A 25,871-nucleotide genomic window follows, 5' to 3' on the forward strand; every position below is an offset into this window, starting at 1 on the left:
TGCATCTCTGTATGACTCAACGCTGGATATTTTCACATGAATAACCCATGATCTATATGATGCCCATGTTCTCTCATGTCCCATGACAAGCTGTGAATCTAACTTTGTTTTAAGATTTGCCTGAGGCTCTGCAATGGAGCCTTCCTATTATCTAAGGGTTTGTAGGGTTTGAAGTTGACTGTGCTTTATAAGACCTTTATTAAGGAACAATCATGAGGATGATAATGTTTTTTTTGCAAATATGGTCTGCATTTCTTTATTTCGTAATTTCTTTGTCTTTATTTCCTTCTTTATCTCTTTCTATTTCTTTTGTTGTTGTATTAGCTATACATTGAATCATTATTCATGTCGGGATGAAACTGTACCAGGATTATCATTTAATGTTGTCACCCAACCATAGGAAGTGCCCGATGCATGCTGTGAACAATGTTGAAATGTCATTGAAAATTTGTTATTGAAATTATATGTGATTGACCATAGTGAGAAGCAGATGAGCCCCTCGTGTGAGTCATTGATTAATTCAGCTCCTTGAGGCGACTGCGCGTCACAAAGCGTCTCACATGTTTGACGGCCGGCCCATTAGACACGCCTCTGGAGCAGATTTAAATGTCTGCAGCTGCAGCATGAATTCAGTGCGCGTTACTCAGAGTGCGCGTTACTCAGAGTGCGCGTTACTCCGTCTTGTCTTAGGTTATGTTTAGTTTTGTCTTTTAGTTTTGCACCGTTGTTTTTGCTCTTTAAGTTTTTCCCATCTTCGAGCTACTCAAAAGCCAGACCAAGTAGCGTGATTCATTTTTCAGAAGACGTGTTTCTATAATTTGCTGCAAGTTTTCAAGTTAACCTTTTTGTTTAGCCAAACGTTTTGTTTCAACATCAGAAAATTTAGGCAAGTAATACTAATTTTGTAACCTTTTCGACCGACATCTAAGAGACTCTTAATTTGTACTATCAGTCTAAAATAATCCGTCACGGACTCAACCGAACCAAACCCTGCAGCCAGCTGTTGATCTTTGGTCCGGCTAACAACCATCCCGAGCCGCCCCTCATCTGTAACCGACACCGAAGAACCAGCTCCAGAGACGCCCCGTCCAACATCAGCTCGTAACCTTGGTGCGCTTGGCCTTCACCAGACCACTGAGCAGATCGAGTCAAGGACGACCGTCTGGGCATCTTCGAGTTAGTTCGGAGCAGAGCACAACGGGACGCCATCAGTCAAGTAGGCACGCTAAGTGGGTTTGAATAAGAGTTGGTCTGTGAGGTTAAGATACTGCTAATTTATCCAAGTTCTCTCAACTACTCGTTAATTCCCTAACTTTACGTTTGCGTCCTCATTATTCCCTTTTCAACTACCTCTCACTATCGCCAATTTATTTACCATTGTGTTGCCATAAGTTTCTTGTGTGTTTTGTCATATCATCTCCCATCTTCTGTCTTATTATTCATGATACATCACTCATTATCCATAATTCTGCTTAATAAATGATATTTTGATATAAGTCCTGGTTAGACGGTGTCCTTTTGAACTGAATATACACGATCCCTGTATCCAGAGTTTACACTTCAGATTATCAGACTGGTTTGCTGTTAGTTCATTCGTTAGTATTTATCAGCGTTATAGCAGATAATTTCTGCAGTCCTTCTTAGCTGAGGAAGGTGGTGCCCCGACATTTTATCAACGAATGCAACATCAAATTAAGGTAGTCCCCTAGTAACACTACAACTGCCAACTGCAATTTAGGATAATACCGCAGTACTCTCAGTACTATTACTGGACAGATCAAACTAACACATAACCAAGTCTGCACTCACAAATGTAGAAATTAGGAGTTGATCATTACAAAATTATCCAACCCTATTTATCTGCTGGCCAACATGGCGTTAGTCAAATTCGAACTTTAGAACTTTACTTTGATTAATCACACACATGCACATTCCATGCGTTAGAACACAACACATCATGCACAGGCTTCTGTGAAATTCTTGCTCCGCATTTAACCCATCCTAGGTCCATCCTTCCCCCACGGCAGGCCAAGGGCGGTGGGCTGCCAGCCGACCGGCGCCTGGGGACACAACTCTGTTCGTCATCATTGGTCAGGTGGTGGTCTTCTTGCATGTTTTTATTCAGTCAATTCACCAGCTTTGCTAGTGTATAACACAGCATAATACTATGTTGATGTTCGTTTGTGTACTGTTACAGCAGTAGTTTGTGTAATATCACAAAGAAAGCATTGTAGACACAAAATTAGGGGTGGGTATTGCCAAGGACCTCACGATACAATACGCATCACGATACTTGAGTCACGATACAATATGATATTGCGATATCCAAATTTTGGATATATTGCGATATTCTACATAGTTCACTGAAAAATGTAAAAGGCATTATGCATTAGAGTTGGGCGGTATCCAAATTTTGATACAGTCAAACTTTCCCCACATTTTCCCAGGGTATATGGTATTACCACGACTAATTAAAAATCACTTTGCAGGGCAGCGTGACATGCGTGCAGTTCAGATGGTCAATGCTCATGCTAAGAAGCACCAGTCCTAACTTGTAGCATACCAGACTGACGGGGAGAAACTCAGTTAAAATCCTCTACCAAGCATTGCCACCCAAACCAAACATAATTCATACCCCACGAAATTATGTGCGCATGTAACAAAAAAAACGAAATTAGCGCACGTCAAAGGTACGGCATCTGCTGATTTCACCACTTCACGCAAACCTCAAAAGGTATCATATGAAAGCAGAGAGTCTGATGATGACGAAGATGTCTGCCTCCTCACTGTGCGACGAAAACTCAGCGAGTAACAAAAATACCTTTGCTGAATCATACAGTATGTTTTATCTTTGATGTTTTGTGGACAAAAGTTATATTCAGCCCAAAAAAACGCTGCTAATGTCTCCTCCTATGACTCTGCGTTAGTTTGAGACCAATCACGAAGGTCCTGCTTGTTTACATAAAGAGGAGGGGGTTTCTAGAGTGGAGGGAGCGCTCTTCATGCAGTAACCTATCTCTGGGCTTACTTCCTGCTGGATCCTCATTGGTGCTTCTATGGTGAATGTGGGCGGGTCGCTGAGCTACTGACCGGCGTAACCACGCAGTTAGTTTCAGCGCTCCGTCTCATGAAGGAGCAGAGCGCTCACAGAGGACTCTGCTGAGCAGCCCCAAGTCTGATTCTACTGTTTGATTTGCATTTCGTCCTTTTATGAGAGCTAAGAACAACAGCAAGCAGAAAAAAGGCTGAAAAAGTGTTTTCAACAGAGGAGTTTCTCCGTGTGCTTGGACGAGATAACGGTACTCTGCTCAGATGAGCGCCTGGACACACCTGTGTTAAAACATCTGTACGACTGCTCGGGTTCATTCTTAACACGTACTTTTACACAGTCACCTTTTCCTCGAGTAAAAATTCAACCAGATACATTGAACAGAGTGGACTTCATTTTTCTTATGACAATGATACAATTATATTTGACCCCTATAGACCTGTATGCGTAGCATTTTTTTAATGATGGTAATGAAACTGATACCGTTGCTATTTTTAGATACCGCGGGATACCTTATTACCGGATTACCACCCAACCCTATTATGCATCTTAAAATCCGAGTGTGTACATCAGATGATAGTGATATTTCATGGGACAAACTGAATCAAAACAATGTAATTCCAATTATCCATGCCATTTTATTGTAACTATACAAGTGCAAGTTACAAGATACTTGCATGAACAACATGAGCTGAGCTAATATGCCGGGGTGGTGTCGTGCTAAATGAGTTCGCAAGTTTGCTGTGTTACCCGAATATCTAATGGGAGTGAAACAGTGTTCGCGAAGAGCGTACTCTTTGTCCAGCTCACTGTGTGTTTGTCCTTTCCTTTGGAATCCAAAGTACCTCCAAATATCTGCCTTAAAGTTTGAAGGCGTGTCTAGTTTAACGTTACCAGCCATGCTTGCTTGTGTTTTTCCGGCTCCACTTCCTCACTGCAACCGCCAGGAGAAAAAAAGAGAAGAAGAAGAAGAAGAGGAAGAAGGGAGCCTTGCAGTGAGGTAGCGGTACAGTGACACCCCGCAGAAGTCATACTGGACTAACAATCCGTCTGAAATATAATTTATTAATTGAAAAAAAATCGATATTCAAATTTTGAATATCGATATTGAATCGGAAGACAAAGTATCCCGATATATTGCCATATCGATATTTTTGCCCACCCCTACACAAAATGCATAACCTGCTCCTTCTCACCCTCCCAGTTACCCCACCTCATTAAGATAAGACTTTACTGATCTTACACTGGGGAAATGTCGTTACAGCCAGCGGTTATTACAAAGAGCAAGAACATTGGCATAAAAAGGTAAAAAAAGATAAGAAGTACACAGGGTACAGAATAGAAAAAAAACTGTGTATACGTACAGAATAAAAAAAATCCTACTGCCATAAAAAAAGTATTACTGCTAATATTCTGATGAGAAAACTAACTACACGTGCTGTGCTGCCATTGAGAAGTACTAGGTCTATGTATACGCACAATATATACAGTTTCTAAAAGTACTGTTGTCAGTAAAAGTGTGTTTATGATGTAGATTAAAACAAACATTAAAACAACATTTTATACCTGCTGGATGTTAGATCTGTCGACGCTGGAAAATATTTCAGCTGGCACAACGCTTTAAATCTAGGTGGAAGGTAATAGGGTTGGGCAGTAATCCGGTAATAAGGTATCCCGCAGTATCTAAAAATAACAACAGTATCAGTTTTATTACGGTCATTAAAAAAAATGTTACGCATACAGGTCTATAGGGGTCTAACATAATTGTAGCATCGTCATAACAAAAATGACGTCCACTCTGTTCCATGCATCAGGTTGAATTTTTACTGGGGAAAAGGTGACTGTGTAAAAGTACATGCTAAAAAAATGAAGCTGAGCAGTTTTACAGGTGTTTTAACTCAGGTATGTCCAGGCGCTCATCTGGGCAGAGTACCGTTATCTCGTCCAAACACACGGAGAAACTCCTCTGTTGAAAACACTTTCAGCCTTTTTCTGCTTGCTGTTGTTCTTTGCTCTCATAAAAGGATGAAATGCAAATCAAACAGTAGAATCAGACTTGGGGCTGCTCAGCAGAGTCCTCTGTGAGACGCAGCGCTGAAACTAACTGTGGTTACGCCGGTCAGTAGCTCAGCGACCCGCCCACAATCACCACAGAAACACCAATGAGGATCCAGCAGGAAGTAACCCAAAGATAGGTTACTGCATGAAGAGCGCTCCCCCCACTCTAGAAACCCCCTCCTCTTTATGTAAACAAGCAGGACCTTCGTGATTGGTCTCAAACTAATGAGTCATAGGAGGAGACATTAGCAGCGTTTTTTTGAGCTGGAATATAACTTTTGACCACAAAACAGTGAAGGTAAGACATACTTTATGATTTAGCAAAGGTTTTTTCTGCTACTCTTTGGCTGCTAGCTCACCCAGTTTCCGTCGCAGAGTGAGGAGGCAGACATCTTCGTCATCATCAGACTGCTTTCTCATGATACCGGGCTTTTGTGGTTTGTGCAAAGTGGTGAAACCAGCAGACGCGGTATCTTTGACGTGCGCTATTTTTGTTTTTCGTTACATGCGCATATCATTTCTTGGGGTATGAATTCTGTTTGGTTTGGGTGGCAATGCTTGGTAGAGGCTTTTAGCTGAGTTTCTCCCCGTCATTCTGGTTTGCTACAAGTTAGGACTGGTGCTTCTTAGCGTGAGCACTGAACTGCGCGTATGTCACGCTGCCCTGCAAAGTGATTTTCAATTAGTTATGGTAATACCATATACCCCGGGAAAATGTGGGGAAAGTTTGACGGTATCAAAATTTGGATACCGCCCAACTCTAGAAGGTAACATTAGAACTGCGCTCACAGCTACAGCTGGTGCAGTCCAGTGTGGGATTCTGTCATAAACAGGACGTGACTGTTAAACCTGCTTCTTTAATTCTAGCATACAGGGAGCTCTACGGCTTGTAATACTTCTGGCAACTCAAAGAATCGTATACTTCTTTAGCACGTGAACTCTGTCATTTATGAGGGAAAATTGAGTTCCTTCAGGTCCAGCTGTCTCTGTTCAGACTGAGTAACCTGAACAGGTGACAATGAGCCAGATGACTATTTGCTAGAGTGGGATACAGGTCAGACAGTGCCGCGGTTTTTCATCAACTGGCAAGTTTGCATTTTCTTTCCACAGTGTTTGTTGTATTAGTACCCGAGACTGTTGCTGGAGGCTGTCATTATGAGTCTTGTACTTCATGGTTGTGTTTTACAGTTGTACTACAGTAGTAGAAGTTCTCGTACCTGAGGCTGTCATTATGAGTCTTGTACTCCATGATGGTGTTGGTTGGAAGGTTCAGGACTCGTCTTAAAGTGTCTCTGATTCTGGACGTCGTCGTTTGGTCATTGGACGTTCTGTTCCAAATTGACAAGATGTCCTCCTGAGGGAGACAGGTAGAGATCCTGATCCAGATCTGAGGCCTATCAGGTCCGGGTCAGACCTTCTTCACAGTAAATCAGAAAGCATCTCATCTCATCCAACATACATATTTATGTTTATGACAGGAGAGTCAACACGTCAAAATAAAAAATACTGCTGACATCAAAACACTGAGTGAAGTTCAGACAGAATGAGGAAGACATCAGTCAGCGTCAGTCCTTCTTCCTGTCCTCCTCCTCCTCCACTCAGGTGATACACTGTGTGCAGGTAGAGGGAGGAGGACTGTGTCTGCAGCAACTATGTAACATGATGAAGATCGTTCAGCTTCATACAGATCACTTTCATCTTAGCGTCTTTGTCACAGTTCACTTTGGATTTACTGTAGTAGTACTATAGCGATACAACAGTAGTACTACTGTACAACAGTACTGTAATACCTGGAAGCGTATCGAGACCACGGCTCCACAGATCTCCTCCCCCACCATGAACTGCTCTCCCAACATGGCCAGTATGATGTTCTCCCAGAATCGACTGGCCAAACCTTTACGAAGACGAATGATCCACTTCCCCCCACTGCGGTTAGACTCGTCCTGGGGGAGACGGGCCATTAATAAATGAACACTGATTAATAAATTAAGTTAATAATAACAATATCAAACACAGCAGGTCCACCATTCAAATTCAGTATTTATTAAAAATTTTGTTAATTACGTTTGATTAAATGGCCAATGAAAACACAGTGTTTGGACAGCCAATGAAAACACAGTGTTTGACAGCCAATGAAAACACAGTGTTTGACAGCCAATGAAAACACAGTGTTTGACAGCCAATGGAAACACTGTGTTTGACAGCCAATGAAAACACAGTGTTTGACAGCCAATGGAAACACTGTGTTTGACAGCCAACGAAAACACTAACACATTGATTGTTAATATCATTCAAAAATGTTTCTCAGCCACATTAAACCATCGGCTTGATCAATAAGTATTGATGACCCGCATCACACCTGTAACATCTGCTAATGCTCCAAACAACCCACAATGCAACACTGCAACAGTGACAGACAGCACCAGCAGCTTTAATATGAGTTTGACACAGTTTCAAAACACATCTTGTTACTTTCAGGACAGTAAAGTACTACAGCAGTACTACAGCAGTACTAGAGCAGTACACACTATTCAGTTCAGTATATGTTGATACCTCCCACATGGGTTTGATTCCCTCCTTGAACAGGTGGAAGTCACTGTGTCCACTCAGATCACCTGGTCGGACCAGGTGACTGTAAAACCTCCAGAACTGCTCCACCTGAGAACACACACACACACACACACACACACACACACACACACACACACACACACACACACACACACACACACACTTTTAAGAAATCAAACTGATGTTTTGTGTCTGAGTTTAAACTTCAGGTATGATGTCACCTGTACCTGAACACACCTGGAAAAACAGCTGTGTGTGAAGTCCTTCCTAAAAACGTGACCTGAGTCACAGCTGTCGCGACCAATGAGACAGCTTTCAGCAATGTCAACAGGAAGTCAACTGCAGCATCACATTTAATAACCTTTTAAACATTAACCAAACATTTAACATCACCTGCTGAGCTGTGATCAGTGTGTGTGTGTGTGTGTGTGTGTGTGTGTGTGTGTGTGTGTGTGTGTGTGTGTGTGAGTGTGTGTGTGTGTGTGTGTGTGTGTGTGTGTGTGTGTACCGATGCCACAGTGCCGATCTGTCGGATGTTTTGTTCATAACTCTGAGAACTCGCAGGACGACTCGGAGTTCTTCTGCTGTACCAGAAGGTGTAGTTATACTGGAGGGGATGTTCACCTACACCTGGACACACCGTCTGCACACCAACAGACAGACAGACAGACAGGTTAATGTACTCAAACCGTGACTTTCTATATGAAATCTGAACACTGGTTTGAACTGGGTTTGGGCATATACTGTTTCTGTCACTGGTGTCTTGTTGTTTTGGCGTTCAGTGAACTGTAGCCAACCAGAGGACAGAAGTTGGAACAGGTGGTCTCCAGGATGTGAGGGGTCCGCAGTGATGCTTCCTGCCTGCTCCTCAGTCTGGAGGTGTGTCAGTCCTGAATGGAGGGCAGGTTGGCACCAATGATCTTCTCAGCAGTCTTTACAGTCCGCTGCAGTCTGTTCGGTCCTGTTTGGTGTCAGAACCAAACCAGATGATGGTGGATGTGCTCAGAAGAGACTGGATTATTCCTGTGTAGAACTGGATCAGCAGCTGCTGAGGCAGGTTGAACTTCCTGAGCTGACATAGGAAGTACATCCTCTGTTGCACCTTCTTGATGACTGAGGCTATGTATTAAGTCTACCTTAGGTCCTGGGAGACAGTGGATCCCAGAAACCTGAAGGTTTCCCCAGTGGAAACAGTGTTGTTGAGGATGGTGAAGGGGCAAGTGCTGAGGGGCTTCTCCTGAAGTCCACCATCATGTCCAGGCTGTTCTGACTGCACCTCCCGTCTGTACGCACACTCGTCACCGTCTCGAATGAGGCCGTCGAGCGTTGTGTCGTCTGCAGACTTCAGGAGTTTAACAGACGGGTCTCCTGAGGTCAGTCGTTGATGTAGAGGGAGAGGAGAAGGGGGGAAAGCACACATCCGTGAGGGGCTCCAGTGCTGATGGTCCAGGTGCTGAATATGATATTCCCCTGTAATGTCTTTCAGCTGAGTCAACATCAGTCTCTCAAAGGATTTCGTGATCACAGTCAGTTCTCTAAGGCTGAATCCCATTTCACCCCTTGGCCCTCCCCCTTGGCCCTACCCCTCCGTTTTGCGCGTTCACGTGGAGGGGTAGGGGTGTCCCAGTTCCCATTATGACGGAGGGGTAGGGGGAAGTGGTAGGGCTATGTACCCCTCCAAATGGAGATTTTTCCGAGGCACACTCCAAACGGAGGGGTACGACAGATTTCTCAGAATTCCTTGCAAGACCGGTATTTTCTCCATGAATAAAGTTTTAAAATGTACGAAAACCACTTTATTGTCTATTTTGACGTTGTTTCAATGTGTAGTGGTCATTTTCCTCGTAAAAAAAAAAAAACCCGAAAAAAATCGATAGTAGTCAAGGCTTCAGTTACGTGGTTACCGTTGCCAGGCTGAATGCCACTAGCGGTGCTCTGTGGGCAGCCTGATAATCTGCAGTGATAACATTATTAATAATAACTTTGGCAACCTCGCTGCTGGTATTCAGTTACATTGACAGCGTTGTGGGATACAACATGCAGGAATGTCATACACAAATCAAATGTGACGGTAGCATTAGCTTGTCGCATCTGCCTACGTAAGAGGCAGCGGCGACTACTGATGACGTACGCGATTGTCGAAGGGGTGTCCCAATTCGGAGGGGTTGACTTTCAGCCCTACCCCTTGGCACTCCGTTTCAAGGGGCAAGGGACAAGGGGTAGTGCTAAGGGGTAGGGGTAGAAAAGAGAAATGGGATTCACCCTAAACCTCCATCAGCTTTGTTCACGACATACGGTAAATCATTTAGACGAACTACAAACTGTAAAGTGTGGGCACTTCACACACATTTTCAACCTGGCAGCACAGAAGATCAACACAATCAGCACAGTTTCAAGGTGGACACCCAGGATTAGTGTCACCAATTCAGTATCTGAGCAAATGTACAATATGGTCACAATCTCTCCATCTGTTCCTGAGTCACCGTGTTGTATCACGGCCAGAAAAAAAGTTTTTGCATGTCACAGTGACGCTGAGCTTTGACCACTTGGATATAAAATGTCATCACTTCTTCATTTTATCCTCTGAGACATGTCAAAGTGACCTTCAATCGCGCAAATTTTCATCAGTTTACTCTTGAATCCAAATGGACATTTGTGCCAAATTTGAAGAAAATCCCTCATGGCGTTCCTGAGATATGGCCTGACCCTAATGCTAACCTGCTAACCTCATCAAGTGGAAAACTACACATTTCACGACTCAAAATGCTGTTGATCTGCTGTCATCCAACTGCATTTGAGATCTTTGTTGAAGAAAAAGCTGTTAAACAGTCAGCAACATCGTTTGGTCTGGTGATGACAGACAGACAAGCAGACAGACAGACAGACAGACAGACAGACAAGCTGACAAGCAGACAGGCAGACTCACCTTGTGTCGGTTGTTGTTGTTGTTATTGTTGGTACTGTCACTGTCGTCATGGTGACACTCTGTCGCTTCCTGGTCCTCCTCGTCTTTTGGACTGAAACACATACAGGAAGTGTCAGTGTTATCATCGCAGGCTAGCTGCTAGCAAGCTAAAGTCATCAGCTGGTCACAGTAGATTCACAATTACTGCCCTGATTGTAAAAATGTACTTTTTACTTTGTTCATAAAGTTATGTTGAAGACAAAAAGGTGCACATTTTTTCAGTATGAAGATCATGTTGCTATCAGAAAACTGGATTACAAGCCAGCTTTACAAAAACACTTTGGTAAAGCACGGGTGAACGTCCAGGGTTTGGACATCGAGATCCTGGGCGAGAACAAATACCGGGGTGTTCACCTCAACCACAAACTGGACTGGACTAACAACACAGATGTCCTGTACAGGAGGGACCAAAGTCGTCTATCTGCTAAGAAGACTGAGGTCTTTGGAGTATGTAGGACACTATGCAGGACGCTGTGGTGGCATCTGCAGTTTTCTGTGCAGCGTTCTGTGGGGCTGTGGAAGCTCTGAGAGGGACAGAAAAAGACTGAACTGGTCAGGAGAGCTGGCTCTGTCCTGGACTGTCCTCTGGACACCATCGAGGAGGTGGGTGAGAGAAGGACGTTATCGGTCATGGGCATCCCATCCCACCGCCTGCATGAGACAGTGGGGGGCTTAAGGAGCTCCATCGGTGACAGAGTGCTGCCTCCACTGTGTGCAAAGGAATGCGACCGCAGGTCCCTGATCCAACATGTCCGACTGTTTACCTCCAGCAACAGTTCATGTCGCACTGAGTCACATCACAACTTCCCAGACCGTCTGTCTGCACTAATCCCTTATTTATGTCATCGTACACTAATATCCATTACATCTGTGCAAATATCTTGTTCAATATTACTGTTTTTTTGTGTTTATAGATTTTGTAGCAGAACTCGTCTCTAACTAGAGCTGGGCGATACGGCTGAAAACTCTATTGCGATATAAGTGTTTTATATCGGTCGATATCGATAATTATTGATATTTTTCATGACCTATTTAAAATAAGGACCAGGAGAAAAATACATTCAATTTAAACATTTTTATTTAAAATTGAACCTTCCTCTGATTATAATCCCTCAGCTATCAAGGCAGAAAGGAAAGGAAATGTCAACACAACCATGGAAAACACTCAAGTAATAAATGTAAAAAAAGTGTAAAAATGTAAACAGAGACACCTGAGAACTTTTTTTCTGCAGGTTTCGTGCAGAAAGTTCACAAACTGATTCACCTTCTGCTGAATAAAATGTTTTCAAATATGTGCAGTGTTTTGGAAATATAGCAAAAACTTGACATCTGCAACATACAAACAAACAAATATGACAGACAGTACAGTAACACTGAACTATAAAACCAGCCTAGACATATGAACAACTTCAGTCACTCTTTTTACTCTAAACACACATGAACTATTCAATTAGATTTTTATTGCGAGTGTGTTTAAAAAAAAAAAAGCTCGTGTAAGAGCTGTTTGTAACCTGGCTTCTCCTCAATGCTCAGTGAAGCGTGTCTTTAGCTATATGATATGCCGCTGCCTCCGTTACGTCTTCGTGCCTTTTAGATGATTTGTCATCAGGCACTGAAGCAGATACCTCTGCATGGCGGTCAGCTGCTTGTGCGGTGGTGCTGCGGTTGGCGGACGTTGGCGAATACGGCTGCGCTCCAAAGAGTGAGCGCGGCTAAGCTGGTTCAATAAGTTTGTGGTGTTACTGGTCTTGGTGGGGACGACAGTCTTGCATAAGTTACAGACCACATTGGTCTGACGACGGTCCAACTTATAAAATCCCAAAAACTCCATACTGAGCTGACTTTCCCTGTTTTATCGTCAATTTCTTCGCTCGCTGCAGCGCTCACTTTCTGTTTCTCATCTCACTCCTCGCGGAGCAACAAACACGAGACAACGATGACTGGCGTGTTAGCGTGTCTCTCTCACTGATTAGCGATTACTCCCTACGTTGCTCGGTTACCTGAGAGCGAGTGCCTTTGTTCATACAACCAACCTTGCTTCGCAACTTTAGGTTTCTTCAGACGAAGAAAAAAAAATTATCGAATGTTTTATTGAACACAATTTAAATTGATATTGATGACGTGTCTATCGCGAGACATATCGCTATCGTTTTATCGGCCCAGCCCTATCTCTAACTGACCTTCTCTTACCCTCCCTGCATCCCTTCAGGAGAAATGGAGTTGTAACATCCCAACTTTCAAGAGCTCTTGACCAACTGAACTGATGCAGGAGGTGTTAATTTGGAGAGAGACAAGATGTCTCAAGCATGTGTTTGTCGCTCTTGCTTCTCTGAGTGTAATTTGCTCTGTGTTTTGTTACAACGGCCTTTTATCCGCACTCTAGAGTAACATTAGTTCTGCTCAAGCACCCATAAGTCTGTTTATTTAGCGACCGTCAATTTCATTTGTCTATCCGCTTGTCTGCTCTGCTAGCTACACCAGCTTAGCCTAGCAGCTAGCGATGGCTTCTCTCAGTCCCTCTCCAGCTCTCTCCTGCTTGGTGTGTCACATGTTTAGCTACTCCTCTGCCTCCTTTAGTGATACTGGTACGTGTAATAAATGTAGTTTATTTGGTGAGTTGGAGGCGAGGCTTAGTGAATTGGAGGCTTGACTCTGCACCATGGAAACAAAACCATTAGCTGTAGTTAGCCAGGCCCCCGTAGCCGGTGCGGACCAACCAAGTGCAGCTCCGGCTAGCCGTCCCTCGATAGCTCGCGAGCAGCCGGGAAACCAGGGAGGCTGGGTGACTGTTCGAAGGAAGCATAGTCCCAAGCTGAAGCCCACAGGTCACCACCAACCGCTTCATGTTTCTAACAGGTTCTCCCCACTCGGGGACACACCCACTGAGAAACCAGCTCTGATTATTGGCAGCTCCATTTTGAGAAACGTGAAGTTAGCGACACCAGCGACCATAGTCAAATGCCTGCCGGGGGCCAGAGCGGGCGACGTCGAATCAAATTTGAAACTGCTGGCTAAGGATAAGCGTAAATACCGTAAGATTGTTATTCACGTCGGCGGTAATGACACCCGGTTATGCCAATCGGAGGTCACTAAAATTAATGTGGAATCGGTGTGTACATATGCTAAAACGATGTCGGACTCCGTAGTTTTCTCTGGACCCCTGCCAAATCTGACCAGTGATGTCATCATTCAATCGCTGGCTGTCAAGGTGGTGTCCAGCAAACGGTGTGGGCTTCATTGATAATTGGCAGACTTTCTGGGGAAGACCTGGTCTGATTAGGAGAGACGGCATCCATCCCACTTTGGAGGGAGCAGCTCTCATCTCTAGAAATCTGACCGATTTTATTTATGAACCTAACCCCTGACAACTCAGAGTTGAGACCAGGAGGCAGAGCTGCAGTCCTACACGCTTCTCTGCGCCTCCATTAGAGCAGTTACCCACCCAACACTCCATAGAGACTGTGTCTGCCCCCCGACCACGTAAACTAAGTAAACCAAAAGTACAGAGAAGAGGAGTTAAACATAAGAATCTAATTAAAATTAGAACAACCTCTGCAATAGTACAACAAGATAGGAGAATTAAATGTGGACTCCTTAACATCAGATCTCTGTCCTCTAAAGCTGTTCTAGTAAATGAGTTAATATCAGACCATAATATTGATTTATTTTGTCTGACTGAAACCTGGCTGTGTCCTGAAGAGTATGTGAGCCTAAATGAAGCTACTCCTCCGAGCCATATTAATACTCACATTCCTCGAGGCAGCGGCAGAGGAGGTGGAGTTGCAGCCATTTTTGACTCAAGCCTTTTGATCAACCCTAAACCTAAACTCGACTATAACTCATTTGAAAGCCTTGTTCTCACTCTTTCTCATGAGAAATGGAAAACAGTGCAGCCACTTTTATTTGTTGTAGTATACCGCTCTCCTGGTCCTTACTCCGAATTTATAGCTGAGTTCTCGGAGTTTCTATCAGGTTTAGTCCTTGAAGCAGATAAAGTAATTATTGTAGGTGACTTTAATGTACATGTCGACGTTGATAATCACAGCCTCAGTTGGCTTCCGTCAGAATGTACATGAACCGACTCACTGTTTTAACCACACCCTCGACCTGGTTCTGACATATGGCATTGAAATTGAAGACTTAATAGTCTCCTCACAGAATCCTCTTTTATCGGACCATCATTTAATAACTTTTGAATTCATATTACCAGACTACCAGCCAGTAGGCAAAAATTCTTATACCAGACTCCTGTCTGATAGTGCTGTAGCTAAATTTAAGGATACGATCCCATCAGTATTTAATTCAATGCCATGTCTCAATACAACAGAGGAGTCTTATGCTAAACTTAGTCCCTCCCAGATTGACTTCCTGGTTGATAGTGCTACAGGATCGTTGCGTATGACACTTGACCCTGTTGCTCCCCTAAAAAGAAGAAAATTAAACAGAGGAGGTTAGCTCCATGGTATACTCCTCAAACCCGCAAATTAAAGCAAACTTCACGGAAAATAGAAAGGAAATGGCGTTCTACCAATTTGGAAGAATTTCGGTCCGCCTGGCAAGACAGTCTTAAAATATACAGGAAAGCCCTCCGCAGTGCCAGGGCAGCCTATTACTCTGCACTAATAGAGGAAAATAAGAACAATCCCAGGTTTCTCTTCAGCACTGTAGCCAGGCTGACAGAGAGCCATAATTCTGTTGAACCATGTATTCCTTTAGCTCTGAACAGTAATGACTTCATGAGCTTCTTTAATGATAAAATTCTAACTATTAGAGACAGAATTCATCGACTCCTGCCATTAACAGGTACTGTTTTGTCTTCAAACGCAGAAATCGTAGAAACTGTTACTCAGTCTGTCGCAGTTTTAGACTGTTTTACTCCTGTCGACCTTCACCAACTAATTTCAATCATTTCATCATCAAAATCATCTACCTGTATTTTAGATCCAATCCCGACTAAGCTGTTTAAAGAAGTATTACCTCTAATTGACTCTTCAGTATTAGATATGATCAATCTCTCTTTATCAACAGGCTACGTACCACAGTCCTTTAAAGTAGCTGTGATAAAACCACTACTGAAAAAGCCTACTCTTGATCCAGGGGTTTTAGCCAACTATAGACCGATATCCAACCTTCCCTTTCTCTCAAAAACTCTTGAGAAAGCAGTTGCCAATCAGCTGTGCGACTTTCTAAACAATAATAGTTTATTTGAGGATTTCCAGTCAGGATTCAGAGTGCATCATAGCACAGAGACAGCACTGGTTAAAGTTACAAATGACCTTCTAATTGCATCTGATAAAGGATTTGTCTCTGTACTAGTCTTACTGGATCTTAGTGCTGCATTTGACACCATTGACCATGGCATCCTATTGCAGACACTGGAACACTTCATTGGCATTAAGGGAACTGCGCTAAGCTGGTTTAAATCCTACTTGTCAGATCGCTCTCAGTTTGTACGCGTTAATGACGACTCCTCTGTGCTCACTAAAGTCAGCTATGGAGTTCCGCAGGGTTCTGTGCTTGGACCAATTCTATTCACCTTATATATGCTTCCTTTAGGTAAGATTATCAGGAAGCACTCAATACATTTTCATTGCTATGCAGATGATACCCAGCTATATTTATCAATGAAGCCGGAAGAAACCAGTCAGTTAACTAGACTACAAGCATGTCTTCATGACATAAAGACCTGGATGACCTGCAATTTTCTGATGCTAAACTCGGACAAAACTGAAGTTATAGTATTCGGCCCTAAACATCTTAGAAAGTCACTTTCAAATGACATAGCAGCTATGGATGGCATTGCGCTGGCCTCCAGCACCACTGTAAAGAACCTGGGAGTCATCTTTGACCAAGAAATGTCCTTTCACTCCCATGTAAAACAAATTTCAAGGACTGCCTTTTTTCACCTACGTAATATCGCAAAAATCAGGCATATTTTGTCTCAAAATGATGCAGAAAAACTAGTCCATGCATTCGTAACTTCCAGGCTGGATTATTGCAATTCTTTACTATGAGGCTGCCCAAATTCGTTACTGAATATTCTCCAGTTGCTCCAGAACGCTGCAGCACGTGTTCTGACAAAAACCAGGAAGCGAGATCATATTTCTCCAATACTCGCCGCTCTGCACTGGCTCCCTCTAAAGTTTAGAATAGAGTTTAAAATTCTCCTCCTTACTTACAAAGCCATAAATGGCCAGGCACCTTCTTATCTTAAAGAGCTCATAGTACCTTATTGCCCTACTCCAACACTGCGTTCCCAGAATGCATTTCTACTTATGGTTCCTAAAGTCTCAAAAAGCAGAACAGGAGTCAGAGCATTTAGCTATCAAGCTCCTCTCCTGTGGAACCATCTTCAGTCTTTGTCCGGGAGGCAGACACTGTCTCTACATTTAAGAGTCGTCTTAAAACTGTCCTCTTTGATAAAGCTTATAGTTAGGGCTGGCTCAGGCTGGTCCTGGACCAGCCCCTAGTTATGCTGCTATAGGATTAGACTGTCGGGGGACATCCAAAGATACACCGAGCTCCTCTGTCCTTCTGTCCCTCTCCATCTGCATGTTTTCATGTCCTACCACGGCGTGTTACTAACTTAGCTCCTTCCCCGGAGTCTCTGTGCTTTGTCGTCTTGCAGGTTCCCATGGACAGTGGCTGAATCTGGATTGTGGATTTCAGCTGCGTCTCCTGCCTTGGCCCTGCCTGACATCCACTGCAACTGCTACTGCTGTTATTACATCCACTGTCACTGTTACTGTGACTGCATGTCCGTCTGTCTGTCTCTGTCTCTCTCTCTGACTGCATTTCTGTCTGTCTCTCTGTCTGTCTGTCTGTCTCACTCTCCCTCTCTTGCTCTCCCTCTCTCACCCAACCAGTCGAGGCAGATGGCCGCCCCCCCAGAGTCTGGTTCAGTCTGAGGTTTCTGCCTGTTAAAGGAAGTTTTTCCTCGCCGTTGTCGCCAAGTGCTTGCTCATGGGGGAATTGTTGGTTCTCTGTAGATAAAGAGTTTGGTCTGTAGCAGCTCTATATGGAAAGTGTCCTGAGACAACTTCTGTTGTGATTTGGCGCTATACAAATAAAATTGAATTGAAATGAAACATATGTTCTTTCCAATAAATAAATAAATAAAACTTTAATTTTTACTTGCCACGCTAAGCCGCATGATTTGTTTTTTTAGTAAAATTCTTGTCAAGTAATAATAATTTTGGAGACACTTTTCGACCGGCCATCGAAGATGTTATCAGTCTTATTATTGTTAAATCTAAAGTCTTGCTTTGCGGTTACCAACCAAGCTAAAGACCTGCAGCATGCTGCTAACTCGCTGGTCTGGGTCAGATAACCACCCAAAGCCGTTCCTGGTCTGTTGCCGACGCCGTAGAGCTCCAGCTCCTGAACATCTCTGTCCAACATCAGCTCTCAACCTTGGTGTGCCTGGTTCGTTCACTGGACCTGCGAGCAGATCGACAACGACTGGAAGCATCTTCATGTCATTTTGGAGCAGGCCTTGATAGGAACGCCATCAACCAAGAAGGCACGCCAAGCAGGTCTGAATAAGAGTTGGTCCGTGAGGTTATGATACTGTTAATTTGTCCAAATTCTCTCAACTATTCATTCAGTCACTTTACATTTGCATCCCTATTATTCCCTTAAAACTACTTCTCACTATGCCATCGTGTTGCCCCAAGTTTCTCTTTGTGTTATGCCATCTCACCTGTATCTTCTGTCATACTATTGTGCTTAATAAATGAGACTTTGATTCAAGTCCTGGTTAGACGGCGTCCTTTTGAGCTGAATAAACGATCCCTGTATCCAGAGTTTACGCTTCAGGTTTTCAGACTGGTTCACTGTCAGTACATTCGTTAGTATTTCATCACAGCAGTTAATTTCTGCAGTCCTTCTCACTGAGGAAGGCGGGGCCCCGACATTTTATCAACGAATGCAACATCAAGTTAATTCTCCTACAATTTTCTAATGTGCAATAGTACAAAAACTCTTCATATTTTTTAATATGCATCTATAGTTTTATTTGGATCCTGTTGTATCATCTGCTCTTTCTTTATGTCTCTTTCTTTCTAGTCTTCCTGTCGGGGTGTTCCAGACAACTCCGAGGGCAGGATCAATAAAGTTTTATCTGAAAGGTCTTCAAAGGACAATCTGTGAGCCATCAAACATTAATGTAGGGATGTTGCAGCTGCAGAAAGACGCTTTCATGTAGACTATTGATGATCAATAACCTGACCAGGATCACACTCAGATATCAATAACCAGTCACTGTTTTCATACAGAGATGAAGGCCTCAGTGGATGCTTCGCCGTGTTTGTTCATCAGCTTTGGGACTCTTTCCAATCAACCTTCATCATTATAAACAACGTTTAACTCTACGGATCGAACAGTATTATTTTTAGTAAAATTAAACGTCTTTCTAGTCGTATAAACGTATCATTAAACTGATGATTTAGTTTATTGATTAGACTTGTTTCTTTATCTGATTATAGAAAAGTCAAATCTGATGCTAACTGTTAGCTGTTAGCTGTGGCTGCGTCCCGGCGTGCTCCGGGTTTTTACCGGATATTACCGGATGAACGTGTCTTACCGCTCCAGCTGGTTCATTCCTCCTCCGTCACACTCTCTCCTCTTTGTCTTCACTTATATCTACTTTTTACTCCACTTTTTACTTTATTTTCCCTCTTCTTCTACTCCTCGTGCATCTCTACTGCAGTGAGTTTACAGCCGTCAGTGCGCATGTCCAGCAGCAAAGGACGGGAGGTTCGAAGGGACATATTACACAACAGGTTCGCGTTTTGAATGCTGCAGCTCAGTAACGATCCCTGGTGGAGAGTAACTACAGTACTTTAGGACAATACGAAGTACTTGTACTTTACTTAAGTATTTACACTAAAGGCACTTTATACTGCAGCTACTTATTTTAGTATGACTTAAATATGAAAAGGACATTTCTAACATGGACTCCTCACGTGGCCTGTCCTTCTGACTGTCAACAGTTTGATGTTTCCGTCCCCTGAAAAGTTCACACCCTAGAGTCAGTTGGTTGGTTAAGGAAGGCTTAAAGTGTCTTTGAATGTCGTGATCCGGCATTTCTACTGGAAATGTCCTTTTAAATGGCCGTTCTGTAATCAAAACCAGTGGGTGGGATATAATTGAAATGGACCAATCAGAGGACACCATTGCACTGTTGGGGTTTCTGGTCTGGGTTGCCATTTCTGCCAAAACACAGTCGCACACAGAAATCGTACTTTTGTTTATGTTTCTTTGAAAGTGAATCAATTCTAAATCAAATTCACTTCATTTTCTAAGTAATAATAATAATAATAATTTTCATCCTGTCTGTTCCAGCTGAGCCCTACGTCAGGCTGCACTCTGTGACGCCCCCTGCTGGTAAACATCCGGCCATGTTGGTCTGCAGTGTCTTCGACTTCTACCCCAAACAGATCAGAGTGAGTGTCAGTAGAGTTCCCTCTGCGGTATTTACTCTGACAGTCCTGGATCAGGTTTAGTCTGGATTCTGGATCTGGATTCTGCTTCTTCTTTTTGTGATGCTTTACTGTGTGGAATCAACAATTTTTAGCCACTAACTGATTCAATAACTCTGGTCAAAAATCACACAATCACTCATTTTAATCATTTTCGGGATTTCAGTTTGATTGCAAGATTTGTATATTTCTGCCGGAGCAAAACATTTTTAAAAACAATAAAAAATCAGACCGGCTTACTGACGGACTCTAGTGTCACTGAAGATGTTTGTATTGTTGGAGTCTATTTTCATTTTAAAAAAAAAAGAGGAAAAAAGCTGTATTATTTTGAAAAAACTTAAAAATATTTTGAGGTATACATTGTAATATTTCAGGAGAAATAAGCAGTATTTGGGGAATAAAGCTGTAATTGAAAGTTTTGACACAGCAGCAGTGGACATTAACAAACATGCTGTCTGTTTCTGAACACCTGCTGCAGGTGAGTCCTGACACTATGTCACCAACCAAACATAGCACACCTGTTGAGCTTTTATTTTGAAATATAACAATAACACATGATAACACAATCAAAAGGTGCTTCCTCGTATTTGTTTCACACCTGGATCCTGCAGGCCCCCCAGGTGACCCATTCAGTTTAAACCAGGAGTCTCAAAGTCAAACTGCCTGAAGCCGCTGAGCATCCAGTCCTGTCACAAAGGGGCCAGTTCAAGTATGATGTTGCTGAACTTCTTTCAGACACTGACCTTCAGTGAACGGCTCCTCTCATCTCATCGGCCTCCTTCTTGCTCTCTGGAAGACATTTTGTGGCGTTGACAGCCCTTTCTTTAGCCGTGCAGCTCGTTGCGTCATCCTGGGTACTTTGCATCTGCTCTGCGTGCTTACCCTAACCCTAACCCTGCGTGCTGAATAATGTGGTTGAGGTTATACTTTCTCTTTGCAGATGAGTCACTTCTCCTCTCACTTCTTCTCAGACACTGTGCTGACATCAACCTTTCTTTTGGCTTTGAAAGAGACTTCTTGATAAAACAACATTTGACGTTAGCGGCACACCAAATGTTTGGTTTCTCTGCTTGGTTTCACGCGGTGATTATGCTGCATTCAAAGGGTCAACTCGACGACAGCGGACCAGGTGAACACAGCGGGCTGGGAGGTTGAGACCCCTGGTTTAAACAGTCAGAGCAAATCTTTAAAACCACATTTGGTTATGGAGGCTGTGTTGGCCCTCTGATTGGCTGAACCTTGGATCTGCAGTTTGTCCTTGATCCATCGTTTCCTTGTTCGTAATATTTAGAGGAAAAAAAACTCTCCTTGAAAAAATCAGGGAGAATTATCAAACAACAGATATCAAAAATGAATACTCAGCCTTTAGAAACTGATCGAATCAGCTGTCATTCCTGCTAAATACATCAATCATCATTAGTTTAAAAGCCCGTCACAAATATTGATCACATGGAAATACATCATATCTGCTCACATCTACATCTTCAGTCACTATGGCAACCAGCACAGTCAATGATGTCATAAATCAATAACTAGATCAGAATGGGGCAGGGGCAGGCCACCTCACAGGTGACACTGATTATGTGTGGGTGGGGCTTGACCTCTGACCTGAGCAGAAACAAACACAAACCTTCACATGAAAATTGGGGGTCATCCCCCTTTAACCTGTTTGAATGTAATGAAGCCCCGCCCCCCCGTTTCACTGGCTGACAGACAGCCAGGGGGTGGAGCTCCCATTGATGCTATGCTAGGCTAAATCTACCCACGATTGTTTCAGTGCAACAGCTAAGCTAACTAAGAACTATGGATCAGAGTGAACAGAGGCAGTCCTGGCTGGTTTTACAGCCCTGACACACACAAGCTTTATGACTCTCAGCAGCAAGTTGACGTGACACTAAGGGCGCCCACTGCACTAGCAGGTTTGGTTTGTCTTTTTCTTTTGTTTTGTTTTTGTGAACCTGCTCACTTAACAGTGGCAAACACTCTAACAGCGAACCTAGCATGGTTTAGATACAGTGAACTAGAGGCTAACAAAGACCTGATTCAGCTAACGAGCCGATTGGCTCAGATTGTTGTGGAAAGACTTTGATCCCTGATGAAACTTGATATGTTGTTTCCAGATGAATCACTTAAAAGCGAATTTTGATCAGCTCAGAGAATTTATCTCAATGAAATAAATTGAAACTAAAAAAATATTCTAACTTCAGGTGTTGGTTTAACACGAGTGTCACCAGCTGTGGGCGGTGACTCTGGATTTGTAAGGCAGTCTGTGGAGGAAGTTTCAGCAGTTGGTGCAGAGCACTTCACATGATGAAGTGTGAGGGCGACCGTGAAGAAAACGATGCAGATTTCCAGGAAAAAATGTTTTGTGAATATGGGGAAAAAGTCCAAATTTCTTGAATATATCTGTAATCTCACCTTCAAATCAAAACATTCTGAGAGTACAACAACAATCTTATGAGAGAAAAATGTAACATTATGAGAAAATAGTTAAATGTTATTTCAAAAATCACAACATTTAAAGAACAAAGGTAGAATTTTATGAGAAAAAGACATAAAATCTTTTGAGAAAAGTTCCCAAAACACGTTTGAAGTATTTCTCAAATAAAACAAATGTTAGTTTGGTCTGATCCTGGCACCATGACTCCACCCACAGCTGGTCAACTCTGCCTTCCTATTGGTCAGAACTCCTGATTGTCATGATCAAACTATGCTTTAGCTATTGGAGGCTTTATTGCTCTCACAGTGAGCACATTGTTCACTTTGCTGGTTTTAATAAAGCTAGCTTCATTCAAATTATCCCAACAAACATCAGTGTATAAAGTTAAATTCAAATCTGCTACATCATTAAAGTCTGTGTTTAGAGCAGCTAGCAGAGCTAACAGGCTAACTGTAGCACCGACTGGAAGACATTTATGATATCACCATCACAATCATCATCATTATCATCGTCATCGTCACTGACATCATCTTTTCCCAGCATGCCTTTGGCATCCTCAACCAACCCACTGAGCTGTGAACCTGAGATTCTTGTTGCTATGACAACCATCCAACAAACACATCGCTGCCATGCTAAAATCTACAACAGTGGTGGGGAACCTCATTGACCTGCAACTAAAAATCCCTAAAATGAACTCAGAAATACACAAAAATCAGCAAAGTCTTTTTACATCGTGACTGTCTGGTTCACAGTCAGTGAACGCATCACGCAAAAGTATTCACGCTATTCATAAGATGCATCATGGCAACCGCCAGCAAAAGGAAATCAGATGCAGAGCGTCGAAGAGAAACAGGCAAACTGTTATTCTTTGCTGAAGTAAAAGATGAAGCGGTGAGTTTGTGAGGACGAAAAGATCAGAGCTGCAAACAGCCGAAGGACAAATGAGGGTGGATAAATTCTCTGACAGAGACGGCCTGACCTAAACCTGGAAAACCAGCTACAAGCATCTTTATCATTACCATCATCATCATCATCATCATCATCATCATCTTCATCATCACCATCACCATCTGACATCAGAGAACCAGCTCCAGCCATCGCAGACGTTAGTGTGTTTAGTTCGGCCCTCGAACGATGTTAAAAAAACTGAAAAAGGTTCCCCACCTTGGACAACAATCACACACCTTCATCGTCATCGTCATCATCCTCACAGAATAGTGCAGTAAACACACACAATGTGACACACACACACACACACACACACACAGTATGAATAGATATATATACACACTGTGTCTATAGATCTATGCGTACTGGAGTTACTGCATGTGTTACATGTAATGTGGATCTTTCAGTGCTCGTTGGGCATGTGTCTGATGGTGTGGAAGATCCAGTCCATCTTGGTGCTCCAGCCTCCGTGATGAGCATCGTTCATCTGTTTGGTGAAATACTCCAGCGCCTCCTGCTGGCTCTTCTCTGAGAGACAGACAGGTTCAACTTTTAGTTAATTCTGTTTTACTATCTCTCACTTTTTTTAATGAACAAATACTTTTGAGCACCTTTGTTATACACTTTTATTCAGTTCTTCTTGCCTTTTGCCTTGACGAAAAGCTTTTCATGATTCAGAGTTTGATATTAAATCCTAATTTCATTTGAATCATTTTCCTCAGTTTTTGTAGTGTTTTAGATTTAGTTACTGTTTATTTGGATTAAGCTGTGTTTATGTGATGAAAAAGGCCATCCCCTGTCCTTCAGCCTCACTCTCTACCTGTCTGTCTCCCTTTCCGCCCGTCTGTCTTACCCAGAGCCAGGGTTTTCCTCAGGTAGGCGATGTCATCGAAGCTCTGAAGTTCAGGCATGCCGCAACCCAGCAGGAGTGAGAACAGGTTGATGAAGAGGCTGGCGTGCTGACGGATGGCAAGGTAGGCTTTGTAACACATCTCCTGGAACCTTTCACACAGACATGGAAACAGACAGTGAGACGGGCAGAAAGTGAGACAGGAAGACCACCACTGAACAGGCGAGGTGCTGGTGAGACCTCTCGAACTCCTTGGTCTTGGTTGACTCTTGGACTCCTTTACTAATAACGATGAGGAAGTCCTGAGTCAGAACGAAGGGAACTCGCTCCCTCTTGTAGCCAAACTTTTTCTTCTTGTGATCCAGGAAGTGACCAAAGTCGATGTGAAACAGCTGGAGGAAGAGGAGGAGGAGGAGAGTTAAAAGTTAAGCCACAGTTTGGACGAAACAGTTGGAGGACCTGTGGAGGACCGGCTCACCTGTCCATTGTCCTTCACCATGATGTTGGAGTTGTGTCGGTCTCCGATTCCTAGAATAAATGTTGCTACGCAGTAACCTGCACAGGACCTGGTGAACAGGTCGATGGCTCTGTCATACCTGAGAGACAGACAGGAGATGAGACAGACAGTCAGTTGAACCGAGAGACAGACGGAGTCTGTAGCTGATCAGCGGATGAGCAGTTATGGTGAATATAAATATTTAGTACATGTGCACCACATTAATTATGCATGTTGTGGTAAATTTGCCCAAATCTGTTCACTAAATTCAGGCCCCCACATTAGCAACATACAAACTGTATGAAATATGTATTGTAATTGTAAAAAAAAAAAAAAACGTTACAACTACTAATGCCTCGAGTTATAGCTATTGATTATTGTGATAAAATCGATCCATGTGGCTTTACAGTAACGTGGAGTTACAGACAGACAGACAGACAGACAGAACGACAGACAGACAGAACGACAGACAGACAGACAGACAGACAGACAGAACGACAGACAGACAGACAGACAGACAGACAGAACGAACGACAGACGGACAGACAGACAGACAGACAGACAGAACGACCGACAGACAGACAGACAGAACGACAGACGGACAGACAGACAGAACGACAGACGGACAGACAGACAGAACGACCGACAGACAGACAGACAGACAGACAGACAGACAGAACGACCGACAGACAGACGGACAGACAGACAGACAGACAGACAGACAGACAGACAGAACGACCGACAGACAGACAGACAGAACGACCGACAGACAGACAGACAGAACGACAGACAGACAGACAGACAGACAGAGAGACAGACAGACAGACAGACAGACAGACAGACAGACAGACAGACAGACAGACAGAGAAACAGACAGACAGACAGACAGAACGACAGACAGAACGACAGACAGACAGACAGACAGACAGACAGACAGACAGACAGACAGACAGACAGACAGACAGAGAAACAGACAGACAGACAGAACGACAGACAGACAGAACGACAGACA

General features: G+C 43.2%; 2 protein-coding genes across 3 annotated transcripts in view; both read right to left on the reverse strand.

Moving 5' to 3' along the window:
* Positions 1 to 19,393, reverse strand: part of eif4e2rs1 (eukaryotic translation initiation factor 4E family member 2 related sequence 1) — a 20,601-nt gene extending 1,208 nt beyond the window's left edge. Inside the window, exons 1-6 of the mRNA XM_070992936.1 lie at positions 19,228 to 19,393; positions 10,605 to 10,695; positions 8,187 to 8,321; positions 7,661 to 7,765; positions 6,898 to 7,050; positions 6,325 to 6,461 (exon numbers count right to left, since the gene is read on the reverse strand). Coding sequence (XP_070849037.1) covers positions 6,325 to 6,461; positions 6,898 to 7,050; positions 7,661 to 7,765; positions 8,187 to 8,321; positions 10,605 to 10,695; positions 19,228 to 19,244 — 638 coding nt within the window. The 5' untranslated portion in view covers positions 19,245 to 19,393. The remainder of the gene's footprint in view (positions 1 to 6,324; positions 6,462 to 6,897; positions 7,051 to 7,660; positions 7,766 to 8,186; positions 8,322 to 10,604; positions 10,696 to 19,227) is intronic.
* Positions 19,394 to 20,636: 1,243 nt separating this feature from the next.
* LOC139351178 (phosphatidylinositol 4,5-bisphosphate 3-kinase catalytic subunit alpha isoform) overlaps positions 20,637 to 25,871 on the reverse strand; it is a 29,044-nt gene continuing 23,809 nt past the window's right edge. For both annotated transcript variants that reach the window (XM_070992938.1, XM_070992937.1), the window contains 4 exons: positions 24,842 to 24,959; positions 24,604 to 24,755; positions 24,367 to 24,515; positions 20,637 to 24,041 (listed from right to left, as the gene is read on the reverse strand). In XM_070992938.1, coding sequence (XP_070849039.1) covers positions 23,917 to 24,041; positions 24,367 to 24,515; positions 24,604 to 24,755; positions 24,842 to 24,959 — 544 coding nt within the window. In that variant the 3' untranslated portion in view covers positions 20,637 to 23,916. The remainder of the gene's footprint in view (positions 24,042 to 24,366; positions 24,516 to 24,603; positions 24,756 to 24,841; positions 24,960 to 25,871) is intronic.

Source organism: Chaetodon trifascialis, chromosome 23 (assembly GCF_039877785.1).
Source record: "Chaetodon trifascialis isolate fChaTrf1 chromosome 23, fChaTrf1.hap1, whole genome shotgun sequence".
NCBI classification, from domain to species: domain Eukaryota; kingdom Metazoa; phylum Chordata; class Actinopteri; order Chaetodontiformes; family Chaetodontidae; genus Chaetodon; species Chaetodon trifascialis.